The 18,054-nt window shown below is 38.1% G+C and overlaps 1 protein-coding gene across 1 annotated transcript in view; it reads right to left on the reverse strand.

The window, feature by feature from the left end:
• The window catches only part of POLE2 (DNA polymerase epsilon 2, accessory subunit), a 57,613-nt gene that overhangs the window by 16,368 nt on the left and 23,191 nt on the right, over positions 1-18,054 (reverse strand). Inside the window, exons 6-11 of the mRNA XM_007943676.2 lie at positions 17,300-17,374; positions 16,511-16,594; positions 15,835-15,891; positions 15,366-15,414; positions 14,481-14,553; positions 2,967-3,139 (exon numbers count right to left, since the gene is read on the reverse strand). Of these exons, the coding sequence (XP_007941867.1) occupies positions 2,967-3,139; positions 14,481-14,553; positions 15,366-15,414; positions 15,835-15,891; positions 16,511-16,594; positions 17,300-17,374 (511 nt within the window). The remainder of the gene's footprint in view (positions 1-2,966; positions 3,140-14,480; positions 14,554-15,365; positions 15,415-15,834; positions 15,892-16,510; positions 16,595-17,299; positions 17,375-18,054) is intronic.

The following is an 18,054-nucleotide window of genomic DNA, read 5'->3' on the forward strand; positions in this document are numbered from 1 at the left end:
CAGCATGTCTGGCCTTGCAGTAATAGGCCTTGGGTTACTGCTGGTAATCCTGTCTTCCTCTTGTGAGATTAGAGGAGGTCGGAACATGTGGCCTCCTTGCCGTTTTTGCAGACGGTATCTCATTGTTGTTTTGATTTGCATCGCTCTGATGACCAATGATTGTGAGTGTCTCTTAATGTATTAGCTAGCCACCTGAATATCCTCCTTGGTGAAGTGTCTATTCATGTCTTCTGCCCATTTTTCAACTGGATTGCTAATTCCTTTACTGTTGAGGTGTTGGAGTTTTCTATAAATCTTAGAGATAAGTCTCTTGTCATAATTATCGGCAAATATGAATTTGTTGCTGTCATTTTTGTTATGTGCTTTTTCATCATGTCAATTTCTTTGTTCCATATAATTTTCTATGCTGAACTCATTTTGTTTATAAATCGTAGTATAACTCATTTTGTTTATAAATCGTGTTATAACGATTTATAAAACAAAATGAGTTCAGCATAGAAACAAAATATTTGTTGCTTTTCTTTTCTCATTTTTCTTTGAGGTTATCCTGTGATTTATCGTTTTTTTCCCAAGTTTAGAATAGTCCATTCTATTCTGCAGTTGTCTTGACTTCCTACCATCTAGAAGTTCTGTAACGACAGTTTTTTCCCCTCTTTTTGATCTGTAGTTGTCCTCATTTGCCAATTGATGTCTCTGGTTCCCTGTTTACAATCTTGTAGGCTTATTGACTTTGGATAGTTCCATAGCTGGGTTGGTTTCTGGGTTACATCATCATGTGTGCTAATGTTTAGTTGTTGTTGGCTGTTGTTGATCCTCTGTCCAGATATATGCACACTTCTGTTCATCTGTCCCTTCAGCATCTCTTGTAAGGTTGGTCTGGTTTTAACAAACTCCCTTAATTTCTGCTTATCTGGAAATGTCCTAATTTCACCATCATATTTGAGGGACAGTCTTGCTGGGTACATAATTCTTGTTTGGAAATATTTCTCTTTCGGGGTTTTATATATACCATCCCATTGCCTTCTTGCTGCATGGTTTCTGCTGAGAAATCCAAGCTTAGTCTTATTCGTTGCCCCTTGTAGGTAGCTTTTCATTTTTCCTGTGTTGCTCTCATGATTCTTTGTCTTTGGTTTTGATGAGTTTGATGATGATATGTCTTGGTGATTTTGTTTTGGGGTCTATCCTGTTTGGGGTTCATCGGACATCCTGAATGGATATATTCTCATCTTTCGTCATACCAGGAAAATTCTCTTCCAACAAATCTTGGACTATTTTCTCAGTGGTTTTATTTTTCTCTTCCTGTTCTGGAATTCCAGTTAGACATAGGTTATTCCTTTTGATGGTATCCCACACGAACCTTAGGCTTTCTTCATTTTGTCTTGATCTTTTTTCTGATTGATCCCTTTCCAAAGAAGTGTTCAAGTATTTGCCTTCAATCTCTCCAATTGTCTTCCATCAATTCAATTCAGCTCCTTTGCCCATTCAACAATGTCCTATATATTTCTGAAAATTTAGTATTAATCTTCTGAATTTCTGTCTGTAGATTTTTGTATAATTTCCAATTTTTCATTTATTTTGTCATTTTATTCTTGTATTGTCTTTTGAAATTGTTCTAGGGTTTTCTCTGTGTTTTCCTTGATCCATCTCTCAATTCACTGATGATACCTAAATATAATTCTTTTGAATTCCTTATTAAGGAATTCCAATGCTATGTTTTCCTCAGGGATGTTCTGGGTCTGTATCTTTGTTCCTTGTTTCTCCTGCTTTATCTTGCTGCTTTGTATGGACTGTGATGCTCTGTTGTCTCTGAGGCATTGTGATGTTTTTGTTTATACTTAACTGGTGATTGTATGTTGGAGTGACTAGCCCATGATTTTTGTTTTCTTTTTTTTGTTTGTATGTTATCTACGCAAAGCAGGGTACTGTGCTGCGCCTCTCTATTCACTAGTTGACAGCACTTATACACTCACCACCTGTCTCCTTTCCTGTTGTCAGCCTCTGCTGACCTTGGCAAACAGAGCCTATTCCTAGGTCCCTGGAATCTGAATGAGAATGCTTTCACTTTAAAATCCAAAATCATTGCCATTTGTAAAGATTGAAAATGGCTGCACCCTTGGTCACTTTAAATATCCAAAATGAACACCGCTTGTAAACATTCAAAATTGGCTGCACCCTCGGTCACTTTAAATATGCAAAATGGCAGCTGCGCGTTAGCAATCAACATGGCTGCACCCTCGGAGAGTGAAAAGTCCACAGCTCAGGTTGTCTCCCTCCTTGCTGTTTCCCTTCCTAGTCATAGGTCACCAGCGCAGTCATCCCTGCAGCCATTGGTGACCAGGGCTGATCTTTAAATCAATTCTTAGGTCCCAACACCACTTGGAAATATTCAGGCTGTTGGTCCCAGCAGGGTGGCTTAAAGTCCACAGCTCTGACCGTCTCTGTACTCACTGTTTTCGTTCAGGGTTTTCCAGTAGTTGATGCCTAATCCACTTCTTTATAGTTCCTTTCAAAGCTCAGGGCTCCAGGATTATCTTCTGTATCTCTGTCATTTGTTTTTTCTTTTCTTTGTTGAAGACGGTCTGTGTCGCTTGTCTGCCTATTCCTCCATCTTACCGGCAGTCCCCTATAGGGTTTTTTGTATGCTATAATCTTTACTGGAGCAGATCATCACATCTTTTTGCTGCAGATCCACTGGGTGGGTTTAAACTGCCACCTTTTCAGTTAGAACCTGAGCACTTAACCATACTATACTTGACTAATTCTTATTTTTTATAAATAAACAGACACATATATTTTTGAATGTAAAGAAATAAGTCTTTAAGATGAAATCTTATTGGAAACATTGCTGAATCACTGCTTTTTAAAACTAGAAAACTCAAAAAAATAAATTTTTGCAAGAATTGTATTTTAAGATGTAAACCCTCTTAATAAAAGTTCAAAAGGGAATAGAAGACAATAATACCTACCAGAAAACATTGTGTGAAGTTTTTCCAATACTTCTACTTGGTCCAACCAAACATCAGATATGAACACAAACATGGCATCTTTGTTTTCATCTTCCAGTTGTTTTAGTTTTGTAGATGTCTTCACAGAAGTATTAGAAGGCCCACCAAAAAAATTAATATTTCCATAGTAGGCTCTAGATTGTAAAATAGCAATTATATTCTGTACTATATTCTGATGGAGATATTTTTCTAATAATTTTACAAATTTAGCTTCTTTCTATGTCATGAGGTTATTTTCTCACCAATATAAATAGTACCAAGAAAATGTAGTATTTGTAGCACTTTAAAAAGCAAATTTAGTTTAAATCTTCTAAAATGAAGCAGGAAGCAGTACAGAAGTAGTCAATAAATAGGCTATCTGTGCCTTTTAAAACTACAGCAAAGGTTAAATTAAATCCTGACTTCCTAAGTAGTTGATACTAGGAAAAAACAGATCCTCATTTTGAACAATATGTAATAGAAGCCTCAACAATGTGCTACCCATTTGACCATGCAATTCCACTTCTGGAAATCTGTTCTAAGCAATTAAGGATGTATACAAAGATTAACCCACATCCTAGAATTGTGAAAGTTTGGAAGGAAACTGGAAGCTTGACAAGAAGGGGTCATAGGAAAATAGGGTAATCTATACATGCCTGGCCTTAGCAACTTTGCCTGCTCCACACTAGCTGGAATCCTAGATTCAAAGTTTAAATGTTACTACCCCAGATAAAGCTCCCTCTGAAGATCGCAAAACAGGCTAGTTGTACCCATTATATACTCAAGTAGGAACCTGCATTCCTCCTTTGTGGAACTTACCAAATTTGTAATCAGCTAATTTTTGAGTGACTACCACCTCAGAGCTCTGGTAGCATAGTGCCTAAGGCACTTGACTGCTCACCAGAAGGCTGGCGCTTCACCAGCCACTCCTCGGAAGGCAGGTTGGGCAATCCTACTTGTGTAGTGATACTGCCTCGGAAACCCAAGGAGGGGTCCCTATGAGTTGGGGCCGACTCGGCAGCAAACAACAACAGCAACCACCACCTCAGAAACCCAAGGAGGGGTCACTATGAGTCAAACTGACTCAAAGGCAGTGAGTTTGTTTGTTTTTATTTAATTTCTATCTCCCCCACCTAGCACCTAATATGGGGCCTGGCAATACATTACATATTAAAAATGCGTGTGCTGCACAATAGAATACTATTCAACCCTAAAGAGTAACATAGAGTCTGCAAAACACCACATAACATGGATGAACTTGAAGGACATTATGCTGAGTGAAATAAGTCAATCACAGAAGGACAAATACTGTATTAGTCCATTATTGTGAAAAGTCAAGGAAAGGTTTATATATGAAAAGAAATTTTCTTTGTTGGTTACCAGGGGTGAGAAGGGAACACTATTAGATAGGTAGAGATAAGTTTTATTTGGGTGAAGAAAAGGGCAACGTACCAAATGTGAGTGATCAACATGGTGGCATTGAGGAAGAAGAGAGGTGCATGGGAGGTACAGACAACAAAGATGAACCATTTTGCACATACAGTACTGTGTTGTCAGTGAAGGCAAACATGGATATATGGGTGTACAGATGGGTGGACAGAGTGAACTATTAGGTATGTCTATGCAGGGGGGAGTGTACCCAAGACCATGTACAGGATTGGCAGACAGTGTTTCTGCAAGTGTATTGTTATGTTCTGTAAGAATTCCCAAGTATAGACCATAGTCACAGGGGACATCAAGTTCAATTGTTATAACATACTACACAAAACATTGTTCCACCTCCTACTTTGGCAAGTAGCAACTGGGATCTTAAAAGCTTGCAAGCTGCCATCTAGATGCAACGATGGGTCTCTCCTCGTCCAGAGCAAGAAAAATGAAGAAAACCAAAAATTCATGGATATAATCAGTCCTAGCGACTGGTACACCATCCAATCTGCAGCCTATACGACTATGAGACCAGAAGAACTAGATGGTGCCCAACTACCAATGTCAACCACTTGCAAGGGGATCTATGTAGGAGATCCTAGATAGAGAGGGAGAACAATGTGGAACAAAACTCAGAATCATTTGGAGAAAAAAAAATAGCGGAGGGGGACCAGGTTTGCTAGTCCAATAGAGCCTGGTGGAACCACTGAGACTAGCTGCCCTAGTCTGCTGTAGCTGCCCATCAAGCCTGGAATTGAACCCACACCTATGGCTTCCAGCCAAGCAAAAGACAGACATTTACCTGAGGGAGATACACTCCTTGGAGAAAACAATCATGGGAGAAAGAAGAGCTGCTTATGCACTGGGAGACAGCTCAGGGGACAGGAGGGCATGGAGGAATGGACACAGGGAAGAGGTAATTATCGGGAGTAGGTGGGAGAGGTAATTATCGGAAGGAAGTTTTGCATTGTAGTAAACTGTGGTCAATGTCATGAGACAAAGTGTATGTGAACTGCTGTATGGAAAGTAAATTTGCTCTATAAATCTTCACCCAAATCACAATTTAAAAAAACAAAAAACAGTATATTAAAAAAAGAATTCCCAGATATATAGTAGAGCTGATAAGGGACAAGGTTGTAGTCATTTCTTGGTCACAGCCAGCTACCCAGAGGGACCAAGTAGTTGTAACTGTGGGCTCGGGACCATAGTCGCAGGGGACATCAAGCTCAACTGGCATAATATACTATACAAAACACTGTTCCACCTTTTACTTTGACGACTAGCGACTGAGATCTTAAAAGCTTGCAAGCAGCCATCTAGATGCAACGATGGGTCTCTCCTCGTCCAGAGCAAAGAAGAATGAAGGAAACCAAAAATTCATAGAAACAATTAATCCAAGCAACTGATACACCATGCCATCCTCAACCTATACGACTATGAGACCAGAAGAACTAGATGATGCCTGGCTACCACTATCAACCACTCAGGAGGATCTATGTAGGAGATCCTGGAAAGAGTGGTAGAACAATGTGGAACAAAACTCAAAATCATTTAAAAAAAAAAAAAAAGCGACCAGGTTTGTTGGTCTGATAGAGCCTGATGGAACCACTGAGACTATGGTCCCTAGCTGCCCTTCAGGTCTGGAATTGAACCCACTCCTGTGGCTTCCAGCCAAACAAAAGACAGGCATATGAGGTGAACATTTATACTGGGTAGATACACTCCTTGGAGAGATCAATCATGGGAGAAAGAAAGGCTGTTTGTGCACAGGGAGACAGCTCAGGGGGCAGGAGTGCATGGAGGGAAGGACACAGAGAAGAGGTAACTATGGGGAGGAAGTGAGAGGGGAGCTGTTGCATTTGTAGTAAATTGTAGTCAGTGTCATGAGACAAAGTGTATGTGAGATGCTGTATGGTAAGTGAATTTGCTCTGTAAACTTTCACCCAAATCACAATTTAAAAAAACTAAAAAGCGTGTGCTAAATGAATTTCATAAATCATGCTATAAAGCAGTATTTCATGGTAGTGGGCTGCATATTGTTAAATTAAAAAGCTGCTTACAAAGAAATGTATAGTATGCATTCAGTTTTACTGTAAAAAAAAATTAATGTAAGCCTGTGTATTCATGCATAAAAAAGAGACTACATACACATATAGTCTATATCAATATAATGTTAACAGTTTTACTCTAGGTTTGGTGGATTATAGGTGATTATTCTTTTCTTCTTTGTGCCTTTATATATTTTCTAATTTTTTTCTTGTTCTACATTCATAATAAATAAAAAAAAAACATTTATTTAAATGACTGAAGAACTACTTTCTCAATGCAGCATAATGGCTAGAGTCAGATACCTTGGGATCACAACACATCTCTGCTGCTAACAAGTTTATGACTTTGGACAAGTTACTTTAACCCTTCTGAATCCAACTCTCCTCAACTGCAAAGAAACTACACTCATACCTACCACACAGAGTTTCTGGAGGGAAGAAAGGAGATAATGTACAGAAAGGTCTCAAAACAGTGATGGTATATTCTGAAGAGACAGAAATGGTAGCTGTTATTGTTAATAATACCAACTGGATTTGACGTTTTCAAAAGTTTGATCTTGCAGATTATAAACTTGCATTCAGAGGAAAGCAGTAAATTGATGTAATTGTCTAATGATTTAAAAGTATATACCTGAACATAAAGAGAAGGATGTCATGCTTGGTAGGGTAAAGGGTCGACGAAAGAGGGAGAGGCCTTCAACAAGATGGATTGACACGGTGGCTGCGATGATGGGCTCAAGTATAGCAGGGATTGTGGGGCTGGTGTGGGATTGGGCAGTGTTTTGTTCTGCTGTGCATGGGGTCGCTATGAGTCGGAAACGACTCCACGGCACTTAACAACAACCTGAACGTAAACCAGACCATCACAGAAACAAATACCCATTAAACTGAATCTGGAGAAGATAGAGCTTAGAAAAGCCTTACTAACATCTTCTGTCCTTGGTTCATGGAATATGTGGTAAAGATGGGAGCAAGAAGGCCTGATGGTACCTACTTTCCTAAGTTGTCAAATTTGGAAAGAAAACAAAAACTCCAGGAATTCTAGAACTATATCATCGCAGGCTCAGAAAACAAAAGTCACATGCCCTGTAGCAGTGAAACACTTAGCAAGACGCCAGTTACACTCCAGCAAGGTGGTATCATAAAATATATATATATATATATATACACACGTATGTATGTATATATACGCATAAACTATACAATGATGGGAAGGACACTAAGTTGACATAAATTCTTTTGGGATGGACCGAGTTGTAGACTATGTGTCCCTAAAGTTGTATTTTACACATAAAAAGTATTCAATAAAATATCTGTTGCTGAATCCATTAGCAACCACCTGACTACAGCCCTTTGAATTTTATTTTGAAGGAATTTATAATTCCAGCAGGAATAAAATGATTACTTTATTTTAATGTACTGTCTGATAAATTAGGAGCTCTGATGGTGTAGTGGTTAAAGTATTTGGATGCTAACCAAAAGATCAGTGGTTTGAACCCACCAGCTTCTCCGTAGAAGAGAGAGGAGGTAGTCTGTTTCCATAAAGATTTATAGGCTTGGAAAATGGCTTGTTGTGTATGTTTCACCACAATAAAAAGAAACTAAACAGAAAACATAAAAATAATAGAGAAAATCAGCAAAACAAGAAGCTGGTTCTTCAAAAAGATTAACAAAATTGGCAAACCACTGGCAAATCTAACAAAGAAAAAGAAAGAGAAGATGCAAGTAACACGAATAATAAACGAAAAGGGTAACATCACAACAGAACCAACTGAAATAAAAAATATATTGACCAAATATTATGAAGAACTGTACTCCAAAAGATTTGAGAACCTAGAAGAGATGGACAAGTTTCTAGAAACACAAGACCTACCTAAACTATTGCAGTCAGAGACAGAATACTTAAACAGACCCATAACAAAAGAAAAAATTGAGCAGGTCATAAAAAAACTTCCCATAAGAAAAAGTCCTGGCTCAGATAGCTTTACTGGAGAATTTTACCAAACATTCAGGGAAGAGCTGACACCCATACTACTCAAACTATTCCAGAACATAGAAAAAGATAGAATACTCCCAAATTCATTTTATGAAGCAACCATAAGCAAAACCAGGGAAGACACCACTAAAAAGGAAAACTACAGACCAAGACCAATACCCTCATGAATGTATATGCAAAATTCAACAAAATCCTAACAAATAGAATCAACAATATATCAAAACAAACAAATAAACAAAAAAATCATGACCCAGTGGGATTCATACCAGATATGCAAGGATGGTTCAACAAAAGAAAAACAATCAATGTAATCCACCACATAAAAATAAGGAGAAAAGAACCATATGATCTAATCAATTGATGCAGAAAAAGCATTCGATAAAATCCAAAACCCATTCCTGTTTAAAACTCTCAGTAAAATAGGGACAGAAGGGAAATTCCTCAACATAATAAAGGGCATATACACAAAGCCAATAGCCAACATTACTGTTAATGGAGAAAGACCCCAAGCATTCCCCTTGCAAATGGGAACCAAACAAGGATACCCTCTATCACCATTTCTATTTAACACTGTATTGGAAGTCCTACCCAGGGCAATAAAGCAAGAAAGAGAAATAAAAGGCATAGAAATTGGCAAAGAGGAAGTAAACCTATCTCTGTTTGCAGATGACATGATCTTATATATAGAAAACCCAAGAGATTCAGCAAAAAAGTTACTGGAACTAATAGAGAGGTTCAGCAAAGTGGCAGGATACAAGGTCACAAAATGCAACCACTTCCGTGGAATCGGATCCAACTCATAGTGACCCCTCCTTGGGTTTCTGAGGCAGTATCACTACGGAAGCAGCTTGCCCAACTTTCCTTCCGAGGAGTGGCTGGTGGGTTTGAACCACCAGCTTTCTGGTTAGCAGTTAAGTCCCTTAGGCACTAACACTACCAGAGCTCCTGGATACAAGGTCAACATAAGAAAATCAGTTGGAGTCCTCTACATTAACAAAGAGGCCTCTGAAGAGGAAAAAAAAGAAAACAGTACCATTTACAATAGCTACCAAAAAGGAATAAATCTTACACAAAAGACACAAAAAGACCTATAAAGGAAACTATACAACACTACTACAAGAAACTACAAGGGATCTACATAAATGGAAGAACATGCCTTATTCATGGATAGGAAGACTGAATATTGGGAAAAGGTCAGTATTACCCAAAGCAATCTACACATTCAACACAATCCCAATCCAGATACCAACAACATTTTTTAAGGATATGGAAAAACCAATTATTAATTTCCTATAGAAAGGAAAGAGACCTCAGATAAGCAAAGCTTTGCTGAAGAAGAAAAACAAAGTAGAAGGTCTCACATTCCCAGATCTCAAAACCTACTATGTAGCCACAGTAGTTAAAACAATGTGGTCTTGGTACAACGACAGACAGATAGACCAATGGAACAGAATTGAAAATCCAGAAACAGACGCATCCATCTATGGACAGCTGATAAGTGACAAGGGACCAACACCCATTAAATGGGGGAGAGATAGCCTATTTAAGAAATGGTGCTGGAGACTTCTAGTAAGATGGCAGAATAGGCAGATAAGCTACACAGACCCTCTTCAACAAAGAAAAGAGAAAGCAATTGACAGAGATACAGAAGATAATCTTGGAGCCCCGAGCTTTGAAAGGAAGTATATAGAAGTGGATTAGGCACCAACAGTAGAAAAACCCGAATGAAAACAGTGAGTATGGAGACTGTTGGAGCAGTGGACTATCAGCTACTCTGATGGAACCAACAGCCTGAATATTTCCAAGTGGTGTTGGGACCTGGTTGCCAAGGGCTGCAGGAATGACTGCGCTGGTGCCCTATGACTAGGAAACAAAACAGCAAGGAGAGAGACAACTTGAGCTGTGGACTTTCGGCTGTCTGGAGGGCACAGCCATTTTGATTGTTTATAAGTGGTGGACATTTTGGATATTTAAAGTGACTGAGGGTGCAGCCATTTTGAATGTTTACAAACAGGGGCCATTTTGGATATTGAAAGTGACCAAGGGCGCAGCCATTATGAATGTTTACAAGCGGCAACCATTTTGGATTTTAAAGTGACAGCATTCTCATTCAGATTTCAGGGATCTAAGAATAGGCTCTGTTTGCCGAGGATGGCAGGGACATACAGGAGGCTAACAACAGGAAAGGAGACAGGTGGTGAGTATGTACGTACTGCTAGCTAGCAAACAGAGGAGCACAGCACAGTACCCTGCTTACATATATAACATACAAAGGAAACAAAAATTGTGGGCAAGTCACTCCAACATACAATCACCAATTGAATATAAACACAAAACCATCACAATGCCTTGGAGACAACAGAGCCTCATAGACCACACAAAGAAGCAAGATAAAGCAAGAGAAACAAGGGACCAGGATACAGACCTAAAACACATCCCTGAGGAAGAAGCAGCACTGGAACTCCCTGATAAGGAATTCAAAAGAATTATATTTAGGTACCTTCAATGGATTGAGAGACAGATCAAGGAAAACACTGACAAAATTGAGGAAAACACAGAGAAAACCCTAGAACAATTTTGAAAAACAATACAAAAACAAAATGACAAAATAAATGAAAAATTAGAAATGATACAAAATCTACAGACAGAAATCCTAAAGGTTAATACTAAATTTTCAGAAATAGAAGAAATGGTCCTGGCAAAAATGGATATCCACTTGCAGAAAAATGCAACAAGACCCATACCTCACCCCATATACAAAAACAAACTCAAGTTGGATCAAAGACTTAAATGTAAAACCCAAAACTATAAAGCTCATCAAAGATAAAATAGGGGCAAATCTAGGGGTGCTAATCTATAGCATAAATAGACTATCAAGCATAACCCAAAATGCATAGGCAGTGGAAGAGAAGTTAGATGACTGGGACCTTTTATAAATTAAATTCCTATACACATTGAAAGGACTTCTCCAAAAGGGTAAAAAGAGAGCCTACGGACTAGGAAAAAATATTTTGCTATGACATATCTGACACAGGACTTATCGCCAAAATTTATAGAAAACTTTAACACTTCAACACCAAAAAGACAATCAATCCAATTCAAAGATGGGCAAGGGACATGAACAGACAGACACTTCACTAAAGATGATATGCTGGTGGCCAACAAACACATGAGGAAATGCTCATGATCACTAGCCATTAGAGAGATGCAAATCAAAACAATGAGATATCCCAGCAATAATAGCAAAGTTCAATAAGACAGAAAACGACAAATGCTAGTGAGATTGCGGAGAGATTGGAACTCTCCTACACTGCTGGTGGGACTGCAAAATGGTACAACCACTGTGGAAAATGGTATGGCGTTTCCTTAAAAAACTGAAAATAGAAATACCATTTGATCCAGCAATTCCATCACTAGGAATATATTCTAAAGAGGTGAGAGACAGGAAACAAACAGACATATGCACACCCATGTTCATTGCAGCACAAGTCACTATAGCAAAGAGATGGAAATAGCATAAATGCCCATGAACAGATGAATAGATAACCAAATTATGGTACATTCACATAATGGAATACTATGCTACATTAAAGAATGAAGAATACATGAATCATCTCACAACGTGGATGAATTTGGAGGACATTATGCTGAGTGAAGTAAGTCAATCACAGAAGGACAAGCACTGTATGAGCCCATTATTGTTAAAAAGCAAAGGAAGGGTTTACTTGGGGAAGGGAACTCACTTTGTAGGTTACTGGGGATGGGAGGGAAGGAAAATTTCAGACTAGTTGGAGGTCACATGTTGATTTGGGTAAGGAGAGGGACAGTATGGAAAGAGCCTGTGACCAGCATGATGACACTGGGGAAAGGAAGGACACTGAAATGTGCACATAAGATACAGACAATAGAGGCAAAAACTTGTATATGCATAATACTGCATTATCACTAACACCAAACACCAGGCTACAGATAAATGCATAGACAGCTGAGAAGATCAGGTGGGGGTCAGCAGACAGGAATGTACCCCAGACCAAGGACAGATTTAGCTGAAGAAAACCTTACATAGATACTAGTGATACAAAATTAGCCACACTCATTACAGAAGCAACAGAAGTCAGAATTGGAATAACCTCTCAGGGACAACCAAACACCTTGAGAGAGAGAATCACTTGGCCTTCCGACTCAGGACCATAGTATTTGGGGACACCAAGCTCAATTGGCACAACATAATACATAAAAATCTTGTTCCACAACCTACTTTGGTGAGTAGCAACTGGGGTCTTTAAAGCTTTCAAAGCCATCTAAGATGCAACTATTGGTCTCCACTCATCTGGAGCAAAGAAGAGTGAAGAAAATGAAAGCCATTTGAAAACAATTAGTCCAAGGATATGATTGACCTTGCGATGAGAAGAACTAGATGGTGCCTGATTACCAATGCCAACCATATGGGAAGGGATCAAAACTGGAGATCCTGGATAAAGTGAGAGAAAAAATGTAGAACAAAATTCAAAAACACAAAAATGACCAGTATTATTGGTCATATAGAATCTGGTAGAATGCCCAAGACTATGGCCCTGGGATACTCTTCAGGCCTAGGACTGGACTCACTCCCAAGGATTGGCTCTCAACACAACAAAGATTTACATGCAGAACACCCACCTCAGGATGATGTACCCACTTACTCTAAGGAGATACAGCCCTTACAGCAATCGGCCACAGGGCACCACATTGTTGTTGTTGTTATGTGCTGTAGAGTCAGACCTGACTCATAGTGACTCCTCCTTGGGTTTCCGAGGTAGTATCACTACGGAAATAGATTGCCCAACCTTCCTTCCAGGAGTGGCTGGTGAGTTTGAATCGTCAGCCTTCTGGTTAGCAGTCAAGTGCCTTAGGCACTGTGCTACGAGAGCTCCCCTGGAGCACCACAGGGGCAGCATTCACATGGAAAGAAAGCTGGGCAGACAGGAGTACACAGTTGAGAAGAGCACAGGGAAGGGATGGTCATAGGGATGGGAGGGGAACAGAGTACATTATGGCTGGGGACAGGAATCGGGACATGAAATCCAATGTACATGGACTGCTGAATGTAAAACAAATTTTGCTCCATAAATTTGCACCCAAAGCATAAAAAAAAAAAGATGGTATAATTACTCTAATTCCCTCAGAGGTAGCACACTCAAATGCCTACAGACTTCAGAAAGGTGATACTAAATATCAAAGCAGCAGCTAGCTGAGGCTAAGGAAGGTGCACAAACATGGCCCAGGCAAAGTGAGTAATCACTGCAGTAGTTGTTGCCAGGTGTGAATACAGGCTCTGCATTCCTAGAGCTTCTTCCAGTTCTTCCAGAGACCTCAGAAATCTACAGGTTTATGAGAAATCTCCTAATTTTTAAACATTGAGAACTGCTAATTCAAAATGTTTTCCAAACACCTCAAAGGGGAAAAAAAAGTGAAAAAGAAAGTTCAATCTACAGATCACCAGTTCCAACTTTTACACCATCATTCAGCCTCTGCTCAAACACAATTACACCTCTCAGATAAGACCCTTCTTTTTGAATGGCTCTAGTATTATGAAGCTTTTCCTTATTTTTAGGAGCTTAATCTGCCCCTTATAACTTTCACTCATTAGTAGTATAATACAAAAGTCTGAACTTTATAATTACATGGGAATTATATTCTTCCATTTTCCTGTGTCTAATCTCACATGAACTTCTCAACAACCCAGTAGAAAAGCAAGACAGGTAGATTGGAAATCTTTTCCAGTTATAAGCTGAAGCACAGAGATGGTATTACAACTAGCACAGGAGTCATTTTGCTAGTTTTCAGTTATATAGAAAACAATATTACAACTCTTATTTTTCATTTTTCTTTACATTTTGACACAAAGCCTGACGCTTCATAATAGTTGAGATATGACATACTATCATACATTACATATGATATATAGCACACACACGTTATATGATACTGTTGTAGTACTGCCAATATTACAAAATTTCTAGAGAGTTTAAATCAACATTTTCATACCTAGTAGTACTAGAGGGTTCAGTTGGTGGAAATCCAAATGCATTGACATGAAACACTTGATCTTCAAACCAACCTGAAAAAAGATAAGATAAAAATCACTTTCATTCATCCAGTTCTCCTTTTTGCTTTCAAGGAAAATAACTATGAAACCCAAAGCAGTAAATGCTAGACTAAAATCTTATCCCATGTATACTAACTACAGAAGCTGTCAAGCTACACAATAATTTCAGATTCTTGGACAGTCTCAACTCTAAAGTCCATGGAAATAGAAATAATAGATCAGAAGTTTACTTCTCATCTTTTTATGTCACCGTCCATGTTCGACTACAGAAAGATTAGGTACATAGATTAGGAAGTACTTTATTTTATGACCCTAGGTAAATCTAAAAAGTTTTTAATAACAACTTCATTGATATATAATTCACCCTTTAAAGTTTACAGTTTAGCAGTTTTTAGAGTATATTCAGCGAGCCCTGATGGCATAATGGTTAAAGTGCTCAGCTACCAACCAAGAGGTTGGTGATTGGAACCTACTGGCTGCTCTGTGGGAGAAAGATGTGGCAGTTTGCTTCTGTAATGATTTATAGCCTTGGAAACCCTATGGGGCTTTCTACTCTGTCCTATGGGGTCACTATGAGTCAGAATCAACTTGACAGCAGTGGGTAACAGTCGTGCAACCATCACCATTACCTAATTTCAGAACACTGTTATCACACCCACCAAAAGAAACTCCATGTCTAATAGCAGTCTAAGAGTTTGTTGTGAAAAATATTCTCTCATGGTCAACGTTCTCCCAAATTTTATCATATTAACATATTTTAACCAATCTGGAAATGGTTTTACTACAGAATGAGGAAGAGGAAAGGAAAAGATACACTGACTTACCTTCTGCTAAGACAAAGCATGCCTCTGTATATAAACCACTATGGAACTGGTATCAACAGTTGAGGAAGATTATTTTATGCCTGAGGCACTGATAAAGTCAACATACATTTTGAGTTCAAAAGGACTTCCAAATAATAAATTCAAAGATTTAGCATTTGAAATTGTGAACAGATTACAGCTTAAAAATTCTAAGTTTAAATGTTTAATTCCAAGAGGCAGCCTGCTTATACTGACAATACATAATATTCTTAGCATGTTAGAAACTTTCTCAGTGGTTTGTCTGGATTCTCAAAATAAAGAGGAATTAAAGTTTTTGGTCTCCATTTTAGGACTGTGTCCTCTATATTCGTATGCTACCACTATATAAAGTTACTGGGAACCTAGACAGGTAAATCTGAGAATAATATAAAATCAATTTCCTCGATTGATTTAAAATATATTTTTAATAATAAAGAAATGTGAAGGATATAGCTTTACTAAGATCCAGTTGTACTGTTCCAGTAGGATCTTCCAGAAAAAATTTTCCCTAAAAATAATTAAAAGAAAAATATCCATATTTATATAAAAATGACTATGACAAAATAATGGAAATACTGACAATTTTGAGAACAGAACTTAGTAGAGTGAACAGTAGATTTAAAAAAAAAACAAACACACTTCCTAGTCTGGGTTTTCCATTTACTAGTCTGGCGATCTCACACTAAACACATAATTGAGACTCACACTTTTCATAGGTACCTTGGGGAATGGCTTCTGCTGATCAAGAGATGCCAAGAGGCACACTAGCTAGCTGCTACCTGTGGGGGTTTACCAGGTGCCTCCACCCAACAGGGTCAATAGAGTTTCCAAGGGACCTGGATGTGGTCTACTGCTTTGTTTGCTCAGAAACCTGTACTCTCAATTCAGTCAGAGATCACTGAGGGGCTAATTTCAGGCCATGCAAACTTGTCACCTGCACAAGACATGCCTTCTTGACGTCTATTCAGGAAACCAAACACAAATGAAAAGGTTACTTGGGATGGAGATGGCAGTCTTAAATAAAAGAATACATTCCTATATCCTCTGTAGAAATGCTACATGGATTTGACATTTTATCAATCTGAATGGTGAAAATAAAAGTTTGATACTTATTAAATTTAACTTACTTCTTTTAATTGGGTTATCATTCCAAGAACAATCACATCTCCAATTTTGGTTGTACTACCCAGTAAGGTTTCTATTGTTTTAAGCTGAAATAAAACAAAACAAATTCTTAAGATTGAAAATATATTCTTTTAAGAAACCAGCCTTTTTATAAATAAGTGAATTTTGGTGCACATTTCAGGATTTACAGCTACTTTACATTAGAAAATCAAATAAACCTTAGAAAGCTTCATTTTATCCTATAAAAATTTTAAATGTATGATGGCCTAGAAGAATTTTGCCTAAAGAAACACCATTATCAACTTAGGCATTTACCAATGACTTAAATTTTATACCATATCATCCTGAATATGTACCCTAGGATAAGTAGATTATTATTTTTTAAACATAGAAAAACAATTTCAATTTTATTTATCTTATTTGGTCAGAAGGAAGTAGTAGCTTCTATTAGAGGTTTGAAGGGCCTAGGACACTAGGCACGGACTTTATCGACAATGAGCAGGCAGCCAGGTCAGTTAGCTAGTTAAACAGTTACCAGAGATTATAGGCATTGCAATCAATGTCACAAATCAAAATGTGTATGAATTGGTGAATAGAAAACCAATTTGCTCTCTAACCTTTCACCCAAATCACAACAAAAAGTTAGAACTATGTGATGGCCTCTCAAAAACAAAACAAAAAAACACAGCACTTATCAAAAGTTCATTGTCACTTAAAATTCAATAAATTATAATGAAGCAATAAATATTCATACCACACCACCGCCTAAATAACTAGGATAATGGTCTAACCTGGAATTTGCTTCCACTCTCATTCAGGTGAGAACCTATCACTGGAGGAGTAAATAATTCATGCCTGTGGGTTCTCTATAAAAAAGAAAGATTCATATAAATTACTAAAACAAGCATTCAGTCCTAAGATTGATTAAAATAATACCCTGATGGAACACTGTCCATAAACTACTGTTACTTTTGCATCAAACAAAACACTCTCAAAATAAACTGTTGCATTAATTTGAAGACCTATATAATTTTTTTTTCTTTTTTCTTGGGGATTTCACTAGTCTGTATCCAACCAGTAAGCCTGGTCTTTTTATGTTTTTTTTTTTTTTTTTTTTCCATATTTTATCCCCTCCTCTATCCAGGATCTCCAATTCTTATCCCTTTCTAAGTGGATGGCATTGGTAGCCAGGCACCATCTAGTTCTTCTGGTCTCAGGGACAGAGAGACTGAATTTTCATGGTCTATCAGTCCTTTGGAATGTTTCCATGTGTCTTTGATTTTCTTCACTCTTCTTTGCTACAAATGAGGAAAGACCAATAGTTGCATCTTAGATGGCTGCTTACAAGCTTTTATAATCCCAGTTGCTACTCAATGATGTAAGATGTTGTGGTATAGTAAATTACTTTGTGTGGCTTTTCTACCCATAAGTCTTTGTAAACTCCAAGGTGGAATTTGCTATGAGCAACTGAGGAGCTCCTGATTGTTGAAGGTGTCCACCTGGAGTATTTCTGTTGGGAGTGGCACAAAACAATGTTCTGGGAGGT

The sequence above is a fragment of the Orycteropus afer genome, unplaced genomic scaffold (genome assembly GCF_000298275.1).
Source record: "Orycteropus afer afer isolate SDZICR_OR568_19922 unplaced genomic scaffold, OryAfe1.0 scaffold00111, whole genome shotgun sequence".
NCBI lineage: Eukaryota > Metazoa > Chordata > Mammalia > Tubulidentata > Orycteropodidae > Orycteropus > Orycteropus afer.